We start from the raw sequence: 17,352 nt of genomic DNA on the forward strand, positions 1-17,352 counted from the left end.
CAACCAAATATAGTTTTAGAATTTGCTGCGGGCCAATTAACAATGGATTGCGGGCCGCAGTTGGCCCGCGGGCCGCACGCAGTTTAGACACCCCTGTGTTAAATCATCTCACCTTTCAATAGTCTCTGAGGAAGCTGCCATGGATCTAATACTTAATATATAACATGGTGGATAATAATAATGGAAAATGAGGTTCAGAAAGACTAACAGTGGATCAGATGGCGATAAAAATGTGGTCCATCTGTAATGCAGCAATAAGTCCTCTGGGCCTCTCTAGTTAGCTTGAACCTCACCACAACCATATGAGGTAGATGTTATTCATATCTCCATTTTCCCAAAGAGGAAACAGAGTATGAGAGAACTCACAACGCTTCCAAGGCCACTGAGCTTGAAAGCGCCAAGTTGAGCCTGAAACCCAGGTTTTCACAAACTCAAAGCTGTGCTATTATCACTGTTCTCCTATGAAACGCCTGAATCGTAGCACCTTGTGTTATATGCACGTTATCTGGGGAAATTTTTATCCCATCATGAAGAAGAACATTCTGGTAATGAGGACAACATCTTCTGGGCCTTGGAGAAAAATCTGGGCTTGAATCTCTGCTCAGCCATTGTTCCTTGACTTTGGGCCATCTGTATATATTCTTAAAAGTACATTTGTGTAATAACCACTTCCTTGGGCAGGTGTGACAACCACCTGCCCAATGAACAAATGAGGTAAGAAAGGAAAGGTGTAGGCCTTGTCCGCACAGCATGCACTCAGTAAGTGGTGAATGTCTTCGGTCCTCAACAATAGGATTCCTCTGGAGGCAACTTGTTGCAGATGCAAAGTGGAAACCAAAGGACTCAGCAAATAATTGAACTGGATTAGCATTCTATAGGCCAGGTTCATGACCCCTTAGTGGGGTGTGAAGTCACTGTAGAGGGTTCATGCTATGGGCTCCGTTGTGTGCCCCCCCCCACCCTCCCAATTCATATGTTGATGCCCCAACCTCCAGTAACTCATGATGTGACTTATTTTGGAGGTAGGGCCTTCAAAGAGGTGATTAGGTTAAAATGAGGCCTCTAGGATGGGCCCTGTTCCAATCTGACAGGTGCACATGTGAGAAGAGGAAATTTGGACACACAAAGAGACTCCAGGAGTGGGTACACACAGACAAAAGACCCTGAGAGGACATAGTGAGAAGGCAGCTCATTGCAGAGAGAGGCCTCAGGAGAAACCAACCCTGCCCACACCTTAATCTTGAACTTTACGTTTGTGAGAAAATAAATTTCTGTTGTTTAAGCCACCCAGTGTGTGGTGGGGTTTTTTGGTTTTTCTTGTTTTTTGTTTGTTTTTGGCATCAGTAGCAAATGATATAGGTTGAAATCACCTTATAAAATATGGAACAGCAAACATCAGAAGGTATCACCTTAGTTAGCGTGGCACTGTTTTAGTTAGTTATGAGTATATTGTATTATGTGGACGGGGTTGTGATTTAAAATGTGGGTCGCTGAAGGGAGACAAACACTGACCTTGACACCCCAAAATTCTCTCCTAATTTGGATATCATAGTAATGTAATTATTATAATGAATACGTTAATATTCGTAGCATACCAGTTAATACATAGTAAGTGCATCCAAGTGCTGTTGACTCTCTTACTCCTGAAACATCCCCTCAAGCTAATTCTTCCTGTTTTCCAGGTGAGGCTGAGGCTGGTTATGTGACCTGTCCAGGGTCAGACACTGAGCCCACAGCTGCCTGTCAGAGGCCAGGGTTCTCCCTCCTTAGCATCAGTGGGCAGCTACCCATAATCCTCCATCTGGTTACTTAGCACCCAGGCACCAGCTTCCCCTCTGCGAAGAATCAGTGATGGAAATGAGGGAGACCTCGGACTTAATAGGCTCTGTGGTCTGTGCGTGGTCATTCATGAAGGGTCCAGTGGGCCTGTTAGGATGGCCGTAAGAACATGGAGCATTCTCCATTGTGCAGGGAGCTTTACCTCCTGTCTCCAAGGTAAACGGAGCATCAGGATATCTGTGGGGGCAGGTAATGAGTAACAAAGGTCTAGTCCATCCGGATGAGGAGGTGAGCAAATGGCCCGGCCCTCCTTGTCTGAAGATGCTGTGAGCAGTGTCTGCCTGGAACATTCAGCCCTCTGCCACGAGCGGGCTCCGGGCCAGCTGCTCTTGAATGCAGGCACATGGGCTCATTAGCTAGGAAATGGCAGTGGGTAATTGGAATATGGAAACGGCACGGGCAAACAGGGTGTTTGAACAACCAAGACCCCGAAGAGAAGGAGCTTAATTTGATAGAAAGAAAGAACAGACTGCCCAGGAGCCAATTACTGGACCCAGAGGAGGGACGCTCAGCTTAGCAGGGAACCCAGTCACGCTGGAGGGAGGCTGGGACGTTGGGTGGATTTGTTTCTGCCTCCCCAATGCCAAGTGACCCTTGATCCAGCCCTCCCCTTCCAGATACCAATCCTTGGGGACTCTCCTCCCAGAGTACCTTTTGCAGCCATTCCTCCGGGACCTGCCACCACTTCCCTTCTGGACTTCAGCATCTCTCCGCTGGGCTCCACCAACAGTCTGGCCACTGCTCTCATTGAATTGGTTCTTGCCACTAGCCCCCTCTGCTCCAGAGTCATCAGAAGGCCCTTTCTAAAACCTCCTGGGATCGCATCAAAGCGCCTGGTGGTCAGTCCCCAGGTTTGTAAGCCTGGTACACAGGGGAGCCCGCCCTACATGGCCCCTGCTGCATTCATGCTGCCTCCTGCCTTCTGAACTTCTTGCCCTGCAAACCGCATGCTCTGCCTTGACTCTGAGCCTTTGCATATCCTGAACTTTCCACCTGGCACAGGATTCTCAGCAAGTAATATGACTCAGCAGTTAAAAAAATATAGACTCCAGAGTTAGGTAACCTGCGTCTGAATCCGAGACCATCATTTCTTGGCCATGTAACCTTGAACTTAACCTTCTCTATGTCATTTTATCATGGTTAACATAGCAATAACCACAATGCCTACCTCGTAACTTTGTGGCTAGGATTAAATGTATAAATAGGAAGCAATCAGCCCAGTGCCAGGCATACAGTAAGCACTCAATAAAAGTAAGTAACGGTGATGACGATGAATGAGCATCTGTCATGAGCCAGGTCACTGAAATGCAAAGACAATAGGGAGAGGAGTAAATTGTTTTGCTTTTGTTTATCTCATCTCTTCAAGTAAATATGGGATTAATTACTCAATTTTCTTTTATTCCTCCTGTTTCCCATAGAGAGAGAGCGCGAGCGCGAGCAGTGCATGAAACAGGCATTCAATAATGCTCACTGGAAGGCTGAAGGAATGAATTCATTAAATAGATGAAGTGAATATTTTACCTAATATAATCATTTAAGAGAGAAAGACAAAAATTACATTAAGAAACACAAAATAAATTTAAAGGTTAATACAAGAATTGCACAATGCAAAGCAGGGAAAAGAAACAGTTTTCTCAATGGAGAACAGTGGAAGCTAAGTCCTTTAATTATTGCCATCTGGAGTGAAGGTGAGCGCCATGTGGCTCGGAGCGCATGCGTTCCCCGTCATGCCCGACTTGAGTTGCCTTCCACAGTCATATGTCCAGACGCCTTCGAGTAATGTAGTAAATGTTCCAGTCTGCAAAGCTGTCCATCATCGTGGATCTCTGAGTGGTGCTCGGACCAGGTCTGAAGCAGGGAAGGTAGGAAACACTGTCTCATTTTATAGATGAGGAAACTGAGGTTGGATACGAGTCCAGCAAATGGCCCACGGTCACGAAGCTCAAAGTCACCAGGCTGGGACTAGAATTGGGGTTGGGGTCTAACTTCCAGACTTGAAGGTGTCCTCATCCCCTGGGTGACATTTGCCTCTCTCTTCTTATTCATTCCCGGAAGGCTTCTCACCTGCACGGAGCATTGTTCATCTGTCCTAATGTAGAGTGAGCTGAAGTCTAGGAAAAAGAAAACAAAGGCATGTTGGAAGGGAAGAGGGCGGCACATTTGAGGACTTGCTGTCGCTGGGTTTTCAAGAGTAAAAAATACATATAGGGGAGGCTTGGGGTCCTCCCTTTCCAAACATACTTGTATTTCCTTTCGGCTTCCATTGTTACAAGCCTCAAAATTGGAGCCTTCTCTCATCCAAAACAGCAAAGTTGCCAAGACCTGTCTGACTGGCTTCTCCTATAGGCAGACCTGTAACCAGGTACAGAACAAGCATTTTGGGGCGGATCCATTACTTCATCAGAAGCAGTTTTATGTGGAATTCTAAGATGGTGAATAAGCTATTCTCAAGTCCATGGATGGTGATGTTGACAGAAGCATCATGGGCAAGGAAGGCAACTCTGTATCTAGGAGACGTGTCTGTTCCAATGAAGACACATCTCCCCTCACCCACGATGGGAAGGTCCAATGTGATCCACCTGCCACCTGGTGGCTGGCTGGACCGCGGGGGAAGGTTGGACACTGGGGGTTCACCTTTGGTTTCTGCTCTTTGCAGATCAGACATGTTGCAGAAGCCTTAGTTATCAACAGAAGATTTAACAGACGGTACTTCTAGGTAATGACAAATTAGTATTGTTGCCTGTTTGCTGATTTATATTTGAATAATTTCTCTAAAACTCCTACACGTTTCTTGTGCAACAAGTAATAAAAGTAAATTTTAAAATGGTCTAAAGCAGTTATATTTAATGTGCTTGGGGAACAGGGTGAGAAGGTAGGCAGAGGCCTCATTAGTATGTGCCTGTGAACCTGAGATTCTGCCCTGCTCTTCATCGCATCACTAGATGCTTACAACCCTGGGAAGTAGGAGGCAGGAACTGAGGCTCCCAGCAAGTCTTTTGATCTCTGTCCCCTTACTCTTACCTAAGAAGGCTCCCTCCTGCAAGGGAGAAAGAGTTCATCTGCCCTAAGGTGCAATAAGATGAAGACTGGGAATGGGGAAAACAGAAACAAAGGCACAGAGCAGGGGTAACAGGTGGCAAATTGGAGAATGAGGAAGTGGTTGGTTGAGTTTTCAAGGTCACACGTTGAGGTTGTGTGGAGCTGGGATGCAAAGCCAGGAGGGGAAGGCCTTTGCCTGTACCTCGTCCCCAGCCTGGCACCGGCAGATACCCTGTCACTGAACTCTGTCTTGGGACCATGCCCAGTTTGGTATCTGAGATTCTCAGGGACTTTAGGACTCAAAGAAGATTCCTTCCAAGGGGATATAGGATGTTTGATTTCTTTTAGCTGGAATCTGTGCTATCAGTTGAAATCACATAGTCCCCCAAATGTCACTCAGAGTGTATCCCGTTTTTCATGACATTTCCAAGCCCCCTATCTGAAAAACACTCTCCATTGGATTATAAAACTATTAAAGCAAATCAATTTCTAAATTACCTGGCAGTTTCTCTATCATTGGATTTAATTGGATCAAGGTTATGAATTTGATATTCACTTTACCTCACCTTTTATGGGAGGCATGAAAATAGCCCTTGCACCTGATCGTAAAACATTAATATTTGACAGTGTGGGGCTATCATGAAAATAGAAGCCTCTTTATGTCCTCAAGTGTCCAAACTGTCGTTCTGGAAATCTGAATGTTTGATTAATTGCATAGTGATGAATTTTCCTGTCTTCTTTCACTGTGGTCCTTGACTAGTCTCCTTCTATGCTTATCTAGTGAGGCTTTTTCTTTTAAGCACTGTCAAAATGTTTTTGTCACCATGTTACCTAAGTTACAGTGAGTATTAAGACTTCCTAAGAATAAAAACTGTCACAGTGGTAAAAGACAAAAACAAAACATGTCGTACACAAACATACAGTGAATGCTTCATTGTACACTGGGCACCGTTTGGGGGGTTTTCCAGTCTGCAATCATTTCTTCACCGTTCACTCATGCTGTAAACAAGGACGGAAAGCCTGCAATGTAACTGGCATTCTTCTAGGCTTCAGGGTAGGATGCCGAGTCCCTGCTCTAGCTTACTGAGATAATAGGACACCTGTAAGCAAAATGCAAATATGGTCATTTTAGGCAGGACACATATAACAAATAAGTGAGTCAGGAATAGATTGAGGGCAAAGGACAACTTTAGAAAAGATGCTCAAATATGAAGGGCAGAATTACTCCCTAGGTAGTTGGGATTGGCTGGGACAGAAAGTACAGGATGTGTTGGTGTGTTGGGGTGAAAGAATAACGAAAGTTCTGGGGTGTGCTTTGGATGCCCAGCGTCCATGGGGAGCTTTTCAAACCCAGGTGATGCCCCTTCTCTGGGCTTTTTCTCCATTCCAGAGTTTGCACTGACTTACCAAGCTCCCACTCACTGCTGAGCACTAATCTATTCATAAACATTGATGGGGTCCTACTGTACAGGGAGCACTGCTAGTTCATGTAGCCCTACAAAACCCACCCTTCAGCCCCCTGACCCATGCGTAACCTTTCTCCATCGGGTTGTCACACGACTAAAGCCACGTTCAGAGCAAACTATTCTGTTGGATCAAGAAGTTTATTTTCATGCCAATATGATACCATCTTAATGATTCCGCCTTGTAGTATCATTTAACTCCCTTCTTGAAACTCCATCCTTCTTGGTTCCGAAATTGCTAAGGTTCTCCCCTCAGATGGTTTTTCATACAGATCCTCCTCTGACACGCCTCTCGTCCCCACCTCATTCACTCACACTTCTTCCTCTCCTCCCCTCACCCATCCCTTCTTTCGTCCTCCATCTCTTCTTTCCCTCCCTTGCTTTCTCTCTCCTGCTCTCCTTGGCCAGGCAACCCATGCCATGTCCAGAGCTGGCATTGCATTGCAGGCCTTCTGACGACTCTTGTCTTATACACTAAGGAAAGATTCTAGGCTTGGCTTTGCTCACAGCCCCTCTCTTCCTCCCAAGCCAGCAGACAGGAGGGGAGCGAGTGGGAAGTGAAGAAGCTACCTGGTACCACAGGAACGGAGGGTTTCTCTAACCCACCTTGGTGGCAATGGTGGGAGGGAGCAGAGGAGTTAGAAGTGCAGGACCGCCAATGTCCTCTGCCAAAGGTTTACAAGGCCCAGCCCCTGCCTAACTGTGGCCCCACCTCCTCTGCTCTCCCCTGTGCAATTGCCTGGAGCCACACCTCACCTGGGCACTCGCATTCCTGCTGCCTGGAAGCCTCTTCTGCACATTTACGTCCGTAGTTGAAGCAGCTTGTCGTGTAGGTTTCACCTCAAAATGTCACCTCCACAATGAGGCCTTCCAGGACCAGCTCATATAAAAAAGCTCCCCACTTTTGGCACACCCCATTTCGTTTCCTCACCGCATTTAGCAGTATTGGCAATTATACGGTTTATGTTTGTTTTTCCGGAATCTCTTCCACGTCTCCCTAGAATGCAAGCTTAATGAGTGAGGGACCTAGGGTGGCCTGGTCTGAGAACATCGCCCTCTCGGTGGAAGCTCACTCCTGTGGGTGCAGTAATCGATTCTATGAGCCAGTGAACAGAAACTCAGGCAAGAGAGGGCACGACTGGCCTAGAGCACAGGTCAGGAGCGAAGGGAGAAACGAGGATTCGGATTCCCGTGCTCTTTCCGGCTCTTCAGCCCTCTGCTCACCCAAGCCGGCGGAGGTGCTCTTCGAGGGCCAAGAGAGGTGAGAGCGGCACTGCCGACCGCGAACGTTGAACCCAACGGCCTGGGGAGCCACGTTGCCACCCAGGAGCCGGTGGGTTCTAGGTACTCTCGGCCTGGGCCCACCCCGCAAGTTGGGTTTGACTTCCGAAGCCGAGAAGCCAGGTTGGAGGTGACAAGAAAACGTCAAGCTGCAGCGGCCAGAAGGCGGAGAGGAAGACGAAATCCCCCCGCGCTCCTCCCCTTTACCCAGCCCGCCACGCCCCACCCAGGGGAAGCCCAACGCCCGCGGGGAGGGGCGGGGCGCCGGCGGGGCGGGGCGGGGCGGGGCGGGGCGGGGCGGGCGATACGGCCCCACCCCGGCGAGCGGGGAGGGAGGCGGCGAGCGCTCGGCCCGCGGCTCTCGCTCGCTCGCTGACAGGCGGCTGCTGGTGCTGGGCTGAGGCTGGAGCGGGCGGGAGGGGCGCGGTGGGAGCGCGGAGGAGGGAGGAGGCGGGCGGGCACCGGGCTTGTAAATACACTGCGATGCTGTCTCGGGCTCGCCGGCCCGGGTGCCGCCTCCGCGCCAGCTTCGCGCGCCATCGCCCGCTCCCCGCAACCCCCCGCCCGCGCCCCTCGGGGTCCCGCGGCTGACCCGCTCGGGATGTGACCCCCTTTCGCCCCGCCTGGCCTCCCCTGCCCCTCGGGGGGCCCGCCTTTGCCTGCTTTGGGGGCTGTGGGTGGGGAGGGGCGCGCGGATCATGGCATTGGAGTTCCCGGGTTTGCAGCCGCCGCCGCCACCTCGTCCACGCACCCCGAGCGCCCCTTCTTCCCGGAGCAGCAGCGGAGAAGGCGGAGCGGCCGGCGGGGGCGAGGTAGATGGGGCTCAAGGCGCGCAGAGCGGCGGGGGCGGCTGGCGGCGGCGGCGACGGGGCCGGCGGAGGTGGCGGGGCCGCTAACCCGGCCGGAGGGGACGCAGCGGCGGCCGGCGACGAGGAGCGGAAAGTGGGGCTGGCGCCCGGCGAGGCGGAGCAAGTCACCTTGGCGCTCGGGGCCGGCGCTGACAAAGACGGGACCCTGTTACTGGAAGGCGGCGGCCGTGACGAGGGGCTGCGGAGGACCCCGCAGGGCCTCGGGCTCCTGGCCAAGACCCCCCTGAGCCGCCCTGTCAAGAGGAACAACGCCAAGTGCCGGCGCATCCAAACTTTGATCTACGACGCCCTGGAGAGACCGCGGGGCTGGGCGCTGCTCTACCACGCGCTCGTGTGAGTACCTGGCGCCCCTCGGCGGCGCAGACGGGGGTTCGGGTGGAGGGTTGGAGCGGAGGAGGAGACCAGCCCGCCCTCAGTGTGTGCGTCTCTGCTGGATGGGTCTCTGGGTGTTGGGCCCCAAGGCGTGAAAGGTCCAAGCGCGGTTCCTCGGCTGTTTCGGAGATTAAATTGGCGTGTCTGTGTGCGCGCGGGTGCGCATGTACGGCATCTTCTCCGGATATTGGTAGCCCAGCTTAAAAGAATTCTGTGGTTTTTTTCCAATTAATGTGGAGGTTGAGCAGGGTAAAGCGGACCCTCCCTTGCGCGCTGTGTTTCTGCTTGGGGCGGGTCCTTTCTCTTGGGATCGCTGCAGAGTTTAAATGATACATCCTGGAGTTGGGGATGGGAGTTACAGTGGGGGTGTGTGTGTGTGTGTGTGTGTGTGTGTGTGTGTGTGTGTGTGTAGATTGCTTGCTTGTACCTACCCTTCTTAGGGCTCCATCCTGGTATAGAAAAGATCCTGGTTGCTCTAATTGGTGGCTTGGTCTGGTCAAAAAGCATGTCTTTGGGTGCTTTAGGGGGAAGTTAATGAGAGAGAGGAAGAGAGAGTGTGTGTCTCAGGCTCTAAGCCTAGACTGAGAGGCTGGAGCTTAGTGCCGGGAGGTGAGGGCCTCAGGGGCTTATTTTGGTTGAAACATCTCCATGATTTGGTCCTGATATCCCTTCGGCCTCACTGCTGCCCCTTCTCTCACTTTGGCTGGGCAGGGGATGGGGTCTGTGAAGGGGCCTGGGCTGGAGGTTTGCCCACAGGCACCTTTCCCCTAGAAAGTGTCTCCTTGCTAATCAGGATGTAAATACGTGGCCAGAAGGAAGATGGAACTCCCTTCTGCACCGGCCACTCTGCATAGAACATCCTCCTAAATTTGGGGAGAGGACAGGGATGGCAGTGTTGGCTCCTCACCCAGGAGGGAACATCAGGGCTGTCAGCACCGATCTCAGAGCAGGCAGGGCACTTCCAGTTACCCCTTGCCTCCTGTCTGTGGCTTAGTCATTCTGATGGCTGCTTTTCAGGAGGCTGTCTCTTTACGAGGGTTTGGGCAGAAAATTGGCCATGACCTTGACCCCTCTTGTGACTTTACTAGTAGATATTCCTCTCTGTCCTCCTCCAATTGACCCATGACTGATGGGGTCTGAGGGAGTTCTGGGAGCTTTGGACTACCTGCCAATCTTCCTTGGTTGGAAAGCTTTTCCAGATTTGGCCACCAGGTGGGGGCATCCACACAGAACCTCTGAGTAGGCAACAGGTTTCTTCAGAGAGGTTATGGTCGCTTGGAGAGGGTGCCTCCCCTTAAACTGAGGAACCAGCAGGAGGGAGGGAGCATCCAGCCAGGAACATGGATTTGGGGGAGCCAGCCTTTGGCGACCGCGTGTATTTGCAGGTATTAGTAGCTGGAGAGAAGGATTAGCAATTGTTGCTTTTCCATTTGCTTTTTTCAGGTGGAAAAAAGATGAAAAATACATTCGTCTGCTGTATTTAGTTAAATTGAACTGAAATTAATATTGGAATATGTGATAATGAAAAAAGACACACAAATTATCTGCATGCACACAAACATACACAGACTCACATGTCCTTTTGCACATAAATGGCAGTCAGCATGTATTGGCTGACGTTCGAACCTGGGGTCCCACCAGAGCTTGTGGGCTCCCTCTTACTTCTCCCACGTTTTCCAGACAGCACCCCAGCCCTGTGTTGCCCAGTCTGGGGAAGGGATAGCTAAGATGCCAGAGCCACAGTTATCCTTCTCTAGAATTATTCCATCGCCCAGAAGCAAGTTGGAGAATGCCAGAACCTGCAGCCTCAGTTTCCCAGAGAGGATCCAGGAAAAATGTAAGACAGTGAGGGGGGAGGAGTTGAATACAGAGCCCGGTACTTTCACACATGCAAATCATTTGATTGTCACCATGGTCCTAGGAGGTGGGAATCATTATCTACGTTTTGTAGATGAGGATATGAAAACTTCCAGAGATAAAACCACTTGTCCAAGAGTCCGCAGCTGATGTTTATGGAGCACACACCTGAGTGCAGTGGGTCAGCGTTTCTGAGCCCAGATCCCAGTTCTGACCCTTGCCAACAATCGCAGGACTCTGGGTATTTCACTACGGGTCACTGGGTGCCCGACCCTATTGGTAAACACAAGGCTCTTAGTAATGCCTCTTTCCTCTTCCTACTCACAGTTGGCAAATGGCTAGAAATGGAATTCGGGATCTAAACAGATGATCAGAACCCCGGGAACTGCAGTGTTAGGGAAATGTGGGATAAGCTGTGGAGCTGGTGGGAATGTGGATTGTGATTCATTGGGAGTCCTACAGGAAAACCCATGTTGGGCTGGGCTTGAGATCCTGATTTTGAAGCTACCTAGTTAATGGATGCATTGTACATCCTCTCTCCACCTTAGGAGGAAGTCCAGTCAAGCAAACAAAATTGAACCTTTCATTGATGATTCAGGATTTTACAAGACACTGAAATCCATGTTTCAGAGCATCCATTCTCCTGTTCTGGGCTGTGGCTAATGGCATAAGGGTGCCAAGAAATTGGGCTGACCATGGGCTCGCAGTTTCGTACATGCTTTAAAAAAAGAAAAAAAAAATGAACCTGACCCATGAGATGTAATTTTCTCCCTCTATCCTAAAGATAGAATATAGCAAATGTGGAAATCAAAGACCACCCCCCCCTGCACCCCCCCCCACACGCCCTCCTCACTTTGCCTTAAGTGTCCCTTCCCTACTTTCTCCTGGCCACTCATTTGGCCCAGCTCCAGTGTCACTTCTGGGAGAAGCTTTTCCCTGACCCTCCAGACTGAGCTAGAATTGCCCCTCCTCAAAAGCGTCCCCAATCCTAGGACTTTGCACTTTGCATTGGGTTGATTGGCCTGTTCATCTTGCCCATTGAGTGGAGAGCTCCTTGAGAGCAGGGGTTCTGTTGTTCTTTAGCATTCTCAGTCCCCAGCAGGATGCCGGACCCTGGAAATGACTCAGTGAGCATTTGCTGAAAGGATGAGGAAAGACTATGCCTGGCTTCACCAAGACTGTTCTGTACGGCTTTACTGTTATCACAACAACACTAAGTAGCCGAGGTCAGCCTTGTAGGATTTGAATGATGAGAATGGCTCTCAGAAGTCTTAAAATGGACTATGGGGGGAGGGGGAAAAGGTGGGAGACCATCCTTTGAGCCCAGTAAGGCTGATCATTTCTCTGCTTTTTTAGCCTTATGACTGAAAAGCATTTTGATGTTATAGAAAATGTGGGCAGAGATTTGGCCATGACCTTGGAGTTCACATCTGGATTCTGCCTTACGTCTGTGACTTTGCATGAGCTAAATTGGAAATGACCTGTCATTGCAGACGATAACACTGACCGGTCAGAGGGTGGATTTTAGATATAAAGGGAATAGTGTATGTAAATGAAATTCTCCCCATATCAGGCACTCAGTATTCATTAGTCATTTCTGAATAGGGGTCTCCTTAAAAGTCATACACACCAGCCACTGTGCTGCCCTTTGTCTAGGGACTCCCCCTTCCTAGCCCGTTGTGAGTGATGAGACGCTGGCTTCCTGTTGGCGTTGTTGCTGGGTTGGCACTGCACAAGCATCCCGCTGCCCTGACCACTTCTCCGTGGTCAGCTGGGTATCCTCAGTCACTCACCTGTTGACAGACCAAGGGGAAATGAGCACAGGGAATGCCTACCGGTTATATTCGGAGGTGGACTGGCCTCAGGGACATCTGGCAGGTGAGACTGAGAGGAGAACCCAAGCACCCATCAGCTGCTCTGGAATGTAAAAGACCCAGCTGGTGGACTTAGCATGTTAACTAAACCATCTATGGTCCCGAACGTGGAGGAGAGACACTTGACTCCCACTCAGACTCCTCAGTCAGGCAGAGTCTTGGCAAGTTTGGGATGAGAGAAATTAGGTTTCCCAAAGTCGCTTTGCCTCTTACAGCTGGTATGGTCTTGGACAAGTTGTATACCTGGTACATGGAAAACATTCAAAGAATATTAGTTGTTGCTGTAATTCTATGTATTCATGTATTTAATCTCTTGACAACCTTGTGACTCTGTGACAACCCTACTGGGATCCCCTTTTATGATGAGAAAACAGAGAAGAGCTTCTGTTTCTTCATCTGAAAAATGTTATCAGCATAGGCTCTTGTGAAACTAAGAATACCTTGCATAGAAGAAATGAGCAATAGTAGTTATTTGTGTATTAATGTTTCTCAGTCAGTAGGTATTTCTTGAGTGCCTTGTCTGGGCCAGGCACTCTTCATTAAGGCTAGAGCAGTAAAGAAAACAAAAATAATGCAATCTAATATCTGCCCTGATGGAATATATGTGTAATCTAATAATAACATCGTTAATATTAACAGGAATCTCAGAGTTTTGACATCTGGTCAACCTCGGCCCTCAGGCAGAAGGAATCCCTTCAATAGCATCTCATCCAGTGTGACAACTTGTAATTCATTACTGAAGCGACATTATTTTTCTTTTCTAGACAAAGCTGGCTTCAATTCTCTCAGCTGTCCTATTTCTCTGACTCTAGGCCACTGCCCCCCTTTTCTGCTCCCCATGTATCTTATTCTTTCTCATTTCTCACTTGATGTTAGTTGTCTTAGCCAGCTCAGTCCATCCCCACTTTTGTTCACCCCACTAATCTTCCTCTTTACATCTCCTTCCTCAGTTGTGTCACTTTCCTTCTCATTATTGAGAATCAAGGATTTTAAGAAGTTAGGAACTTGCCAAAGGTCACTCTGCGGGCAAAGACAGAACGAAAACCCAGCAAGTTTACCTACGATTGATCCGAAGAAATCCAAAACACTAATTCAAAAAGATAGACCTACCCCTAGTTTGATTGTAGCCGTACGTACCATAGCCAAGCTATGGAAGCAACCTCAGTGCCTCTCAGTAGACGATCCGATAAAGAAGATGTGATTTATGTCAGAACACATTTTCTTACATTCGTGGATTCTATATAGACCATGTGTCAGGGTTCCTCTCCACCCCGGGCTTTGTCTAGCTAATGACAATTATACGCTAAAAAGGTGCATTTATTTCAAGGCCACGCAGAGTCAAGTGCCAAGCCTCGTGCCGGGCGATTGAGAGAGATGAGCCATAATTCTTTCCCTATGGAGAGAGAGAGAGAGACTGAAAAGAAGTAACTTTAAATAGTCTACCAAATGCAACAATAGAATGCACAGGAGGACCTAGGACCCCCAGAAAGGGGAGGGCACTGTTGTTAAGCCTCCTGTGTTGTGCTAAGGAAAAAGGTTTGGAGATGACCACACTGAAGTCAGTACCAAGGTTGGGGCCACCTGTAGTCTTGTAGGTGTCACAGGGTGCAAATCAGATCCCATCCAAGTTGTGGCCTTGTTGGATGGGACTTTTTATGCTGCCACAGAAGGAATAGAGAAGTTTTTGTAAACTGGTTTCCTGAGAAAACAAATGGGGTTATAACTCAGGCACAAGATGGCTTCTTGCACGTAGTTTACGAATGAAAAAGAGTAAATACTTATGCAGTTGGCTCATGGAGCGTCCCACACACAGTCTCTGATTGGCGTCCTCCTGAGGTGGGCTTCCCTCCAGGCTGAAGACCTCAGGGTGAGATCTCCTTTCCTCCTCTCCATCCTCCCCTCCTTTATGAGACATACAAGTATAAAGTCACCTGAACCCTGTAAGAGTTTACAGTGGAGTTGGGGCCTGTAATAGCAACTTACCAATAATAACCTACATTTTGACATCATTTCATAGTTTATGATAGCCCCCTTTTGGGCAACACCATCACGGGACATGCTTTACATATATTAGTGACAGTAGCCGTCACAGCAAGTCCCTACTGACAAATCACCAAGTCTGGTTTTCGTGAGCCGGTGTTGTGTCCGACGAGCAGGCAGCCTGTAACATAGTTTCTTTGGCATTGACCCCTGAGAGTCTCTGTAAACTTGTCACAGCAGCTTAAGCCCGTCTGTACCTTTACGAATGTCTTTTGGGGGAGGGTGGGGTGAAATAATTACCTAACACGGCTTGAGAATACTGAGCCGGGGGAATATGCCCATCCAGTCGCTGCCCTCTGTACTAATGCAAAGTCACTTAGCACTATCACACGCTTTATCTCCCTACTCCTGCCCTTTCCTAAAATCCCAGCTTTGCTTTATCTCATCCACGTATATGGGTTACGGATGCTTCTCCGCCTACTGATGTCCGTCCAAAAAAATGAAACCAGCAGGACTTACTAATCAGCAAGTCTGATCAAACCTACCAGCAGATAAGTTACTTAACAGCAGTTTATGGGATTTTGATGGACCCGGCACAGAGAGTCACTGGACAGATTACAAAAACCAGAGCTGGAGGGAACTGTAGAGAAGAGGAAAGTGAGGCCCAGGGCAGTGAGGAACTTGCCAAAGGTCACTCTGCTGACAAAGGGAGGACGCAAACTCAGGGCTGCTGCTTCCAAGGTTGGCTTCCATCTGGCCTCATTGTTTTCCCTTTGTGGTCCTGCAGCAACTGCTTCCCAGCAGTGCATTCTTACCTGCCGCTTAGGATCTGACCAAATGAACAGACAAGAATAAAGTCAGGTGCGGGCTGGTCAGGTATTTACACGCAGGCTCCAGCCAGCCTCTTGCCAAGAAGGGCTTCTCCTCCTGTTGAAGTGTCCAGTGTCCAGACCCCCTTTGCTCCACACCCCATCCTCACTTCCGGTCGTCTACCAAGATCATATAAAATCGTCCCTGATCGCCACTCAGCTGAAAGGTATTCCTAATAATGATAAAAAAACGTCTGGATCCATTGGCGTTGTTTATAATGTCACCGATGGGGCAGCACCACCATCGGTTCCATTCATGGAAACCTGATTTATTTTCATTAATAACATTAGCTGACATGTATAGAGTTATTTCCCTGGGCCATGTTGGGCTACTCATTCTGGATGGTTCTCCTAAGGTGTGGCTGAGAGGCCCGCCACCGGGTTTTTAACTCCGAATCTCACTGATATGCCCTGCAGCCGCCAACACGTCATTTTACTTTGAATTGCCTCAGTTTCTCATCTGATAAATGGACCTAATATTCCTTGCCTTCCAGGTAGTTGGAAGGGTTAAATGAGGTCAGACACGCATCTCTCAGTGGAGTGGTAACATTGGTAGAAGCTCCCCGAGGCAAGGCTCTCAGTACGTGTGGTTTATTTAACACAGGGTTGCGCCATCTTATTTTCATTTTTCTCCCCTTTGCTCAGTCTTTCCCCCTAAATGCCCCCACCCATGACATTTTAATACCATAGATGCCCTGTGCGTCTCTTTATGGACTATGTGTATATCTGGGCTCGATACATAAAAAGAGTAAGTTTTTTTCACACCTGTCCCCCACCAGAACGGAGTTTGCCCCCTCGGAAGCAGTGTTACCCAGTGAGAGTGCACGACTGAGGAAGTGATTCCAAGAAAAATTGGACAAATCAGTAAAATCGGGGACTGTGGGGAAACGTGGGGAGATGAGACAGGAGAGGGAAAGCAGACTGGAAGACTGCAGCCTCAGGCAGGTTAGCAGGAGGACAGGTGACCCTCAGTCCTCGTGGGGAGCCCTGAGGTGCAGTGTGGACAGCATAGAATTCTCCTTAAACCCCATCCATCACTGGCTCAGGGCTGCTCCCAGGAGTATTCCTCTCAGAGACAAAATGGGGGATATTGGCCAAAGGCATTTGTCTGCAAAAGGCCACCTTGGCAGGTGCTGGGAGAGGGTACTGAGGTGGTCCAGGAGGGCACCAATAGCACTGCTACCCATTGTCAAGTTCTACAGCGAAGGAAATATTGTGACTTGAGGTTCGCACGCGTTTCTCTGTTTTCCCAGGGGTTCTTAAGTAAAGGCAGCCTTGTGGCCTAAAGCTCATGGTAATTCTCTAGTGTTTTCACCCCTCATTAATTTTTTATTAAGGATGTCACTCAGGAAAAAAAAAGAAAAAAACTGAATTAAAAGTATTTGTAAATAGGTCGATTGATTCAGTGCCTGGTAGCTAACGATTGCTCATCGTTTTGAGCTCTTCTGTGGGCCAGGATTGTAGAGTTCTCAAAAGCACCGTGGAACTTGGCCGTGGTCTGCATCAGCCTGTTGGAAGTATGGTCCACTCACATATTAGTAATTCTCACCAAATAAAACAGGAGAGTTATTTTACATAAGCATGGAGAACCTCAGTCCTGTTGACACTAGTACTTCTGGGTCGCTTTCAAAGAATGAAGAACCGTACAAATTTACAACGTGAGAAACATTAGCATTTTCAAAACAAGATTAAAATAGAAATTCCGGTCGTTCTTACAAACACATCCTTGGTTGAGAAAAATGGCAGGATCTTGGTTCTGAAGTGGGGTGCCCTGATTTCTCCCCTTTGCCTCAGTTCTGTTTTCCTGAGGAAGTAATTAACATTGACTTTCAGGATTCTGGAATGGAAAAGGGAATATTGAGATTTCTCAAATCTTCTTTTGTGCCAAGATTTCAATACCTTATTTGGC

General features: G+C 48.8%; 1 protein-coding gene and 1 long non-coding RNA gene across 3 annotated transcripts in view; one reads left to right on the forward strand and one right to left on the reverse strand.

Annotated features, from left to right (window-relative positions):
- Positions 1–3,460: 3,460 nt before the first annotated feature.
- Positions 3,461–7,807, reverse strand: LOC148757828 (uncharacterized). The gene is made up of 3 exons (XR_016021472.1): positions 7,098–7,807; positions 5,790–5,978; positions 3,461–4,191 (listed from the first exon to the last, which is right to left on the reverse strand). It is a non-coding gene; the product is annotated as an uncharacterized LOC148757828 (long non-coding RNA).
- Positions 7,808–8,031: 224 nt separating this feature from the next.
- The window catches only part of KCNQ3 (potassium voltage-gated channel subfamily Q member 3), a 223,170-nt gene continuing 213,849 nt past the window's right edge, over positions 8,032–17,352 (forward strand). Inside the window, exon 1 of one of the 2 annotated variants that reach the window (XM_074316306.2) lies at positions 8,032–8,824. In XM_074316306.2, the coding sequence (XP_074172407.2) occupies positions 8,439–8,824 (386 nt within the window). In that variant the 5' untranslated portion in view covers positions 8,032–8,438. The remainder of the gene's footprint in view (positions 8,825–17,352) is intronic. The other variant, XM_019711688.3, reaches the window with a different exon arrangement.

Source organism: Rhinolophus sinicus, chromosome 6 (genome assembly GCF_057876585.1).
Source record: "Rhinolophus sinicus isolate RSI-liver-muscle chromosome 6, RSI-T2T, whole genome shotgun sequence".
NCBI classification, from domain to species: Eukaryota; Metazoa; Chordata; class Mammalia; order Chiroptera; family Rhinolophidae; genus Rhinolophus; species Rhinolophus sinicus.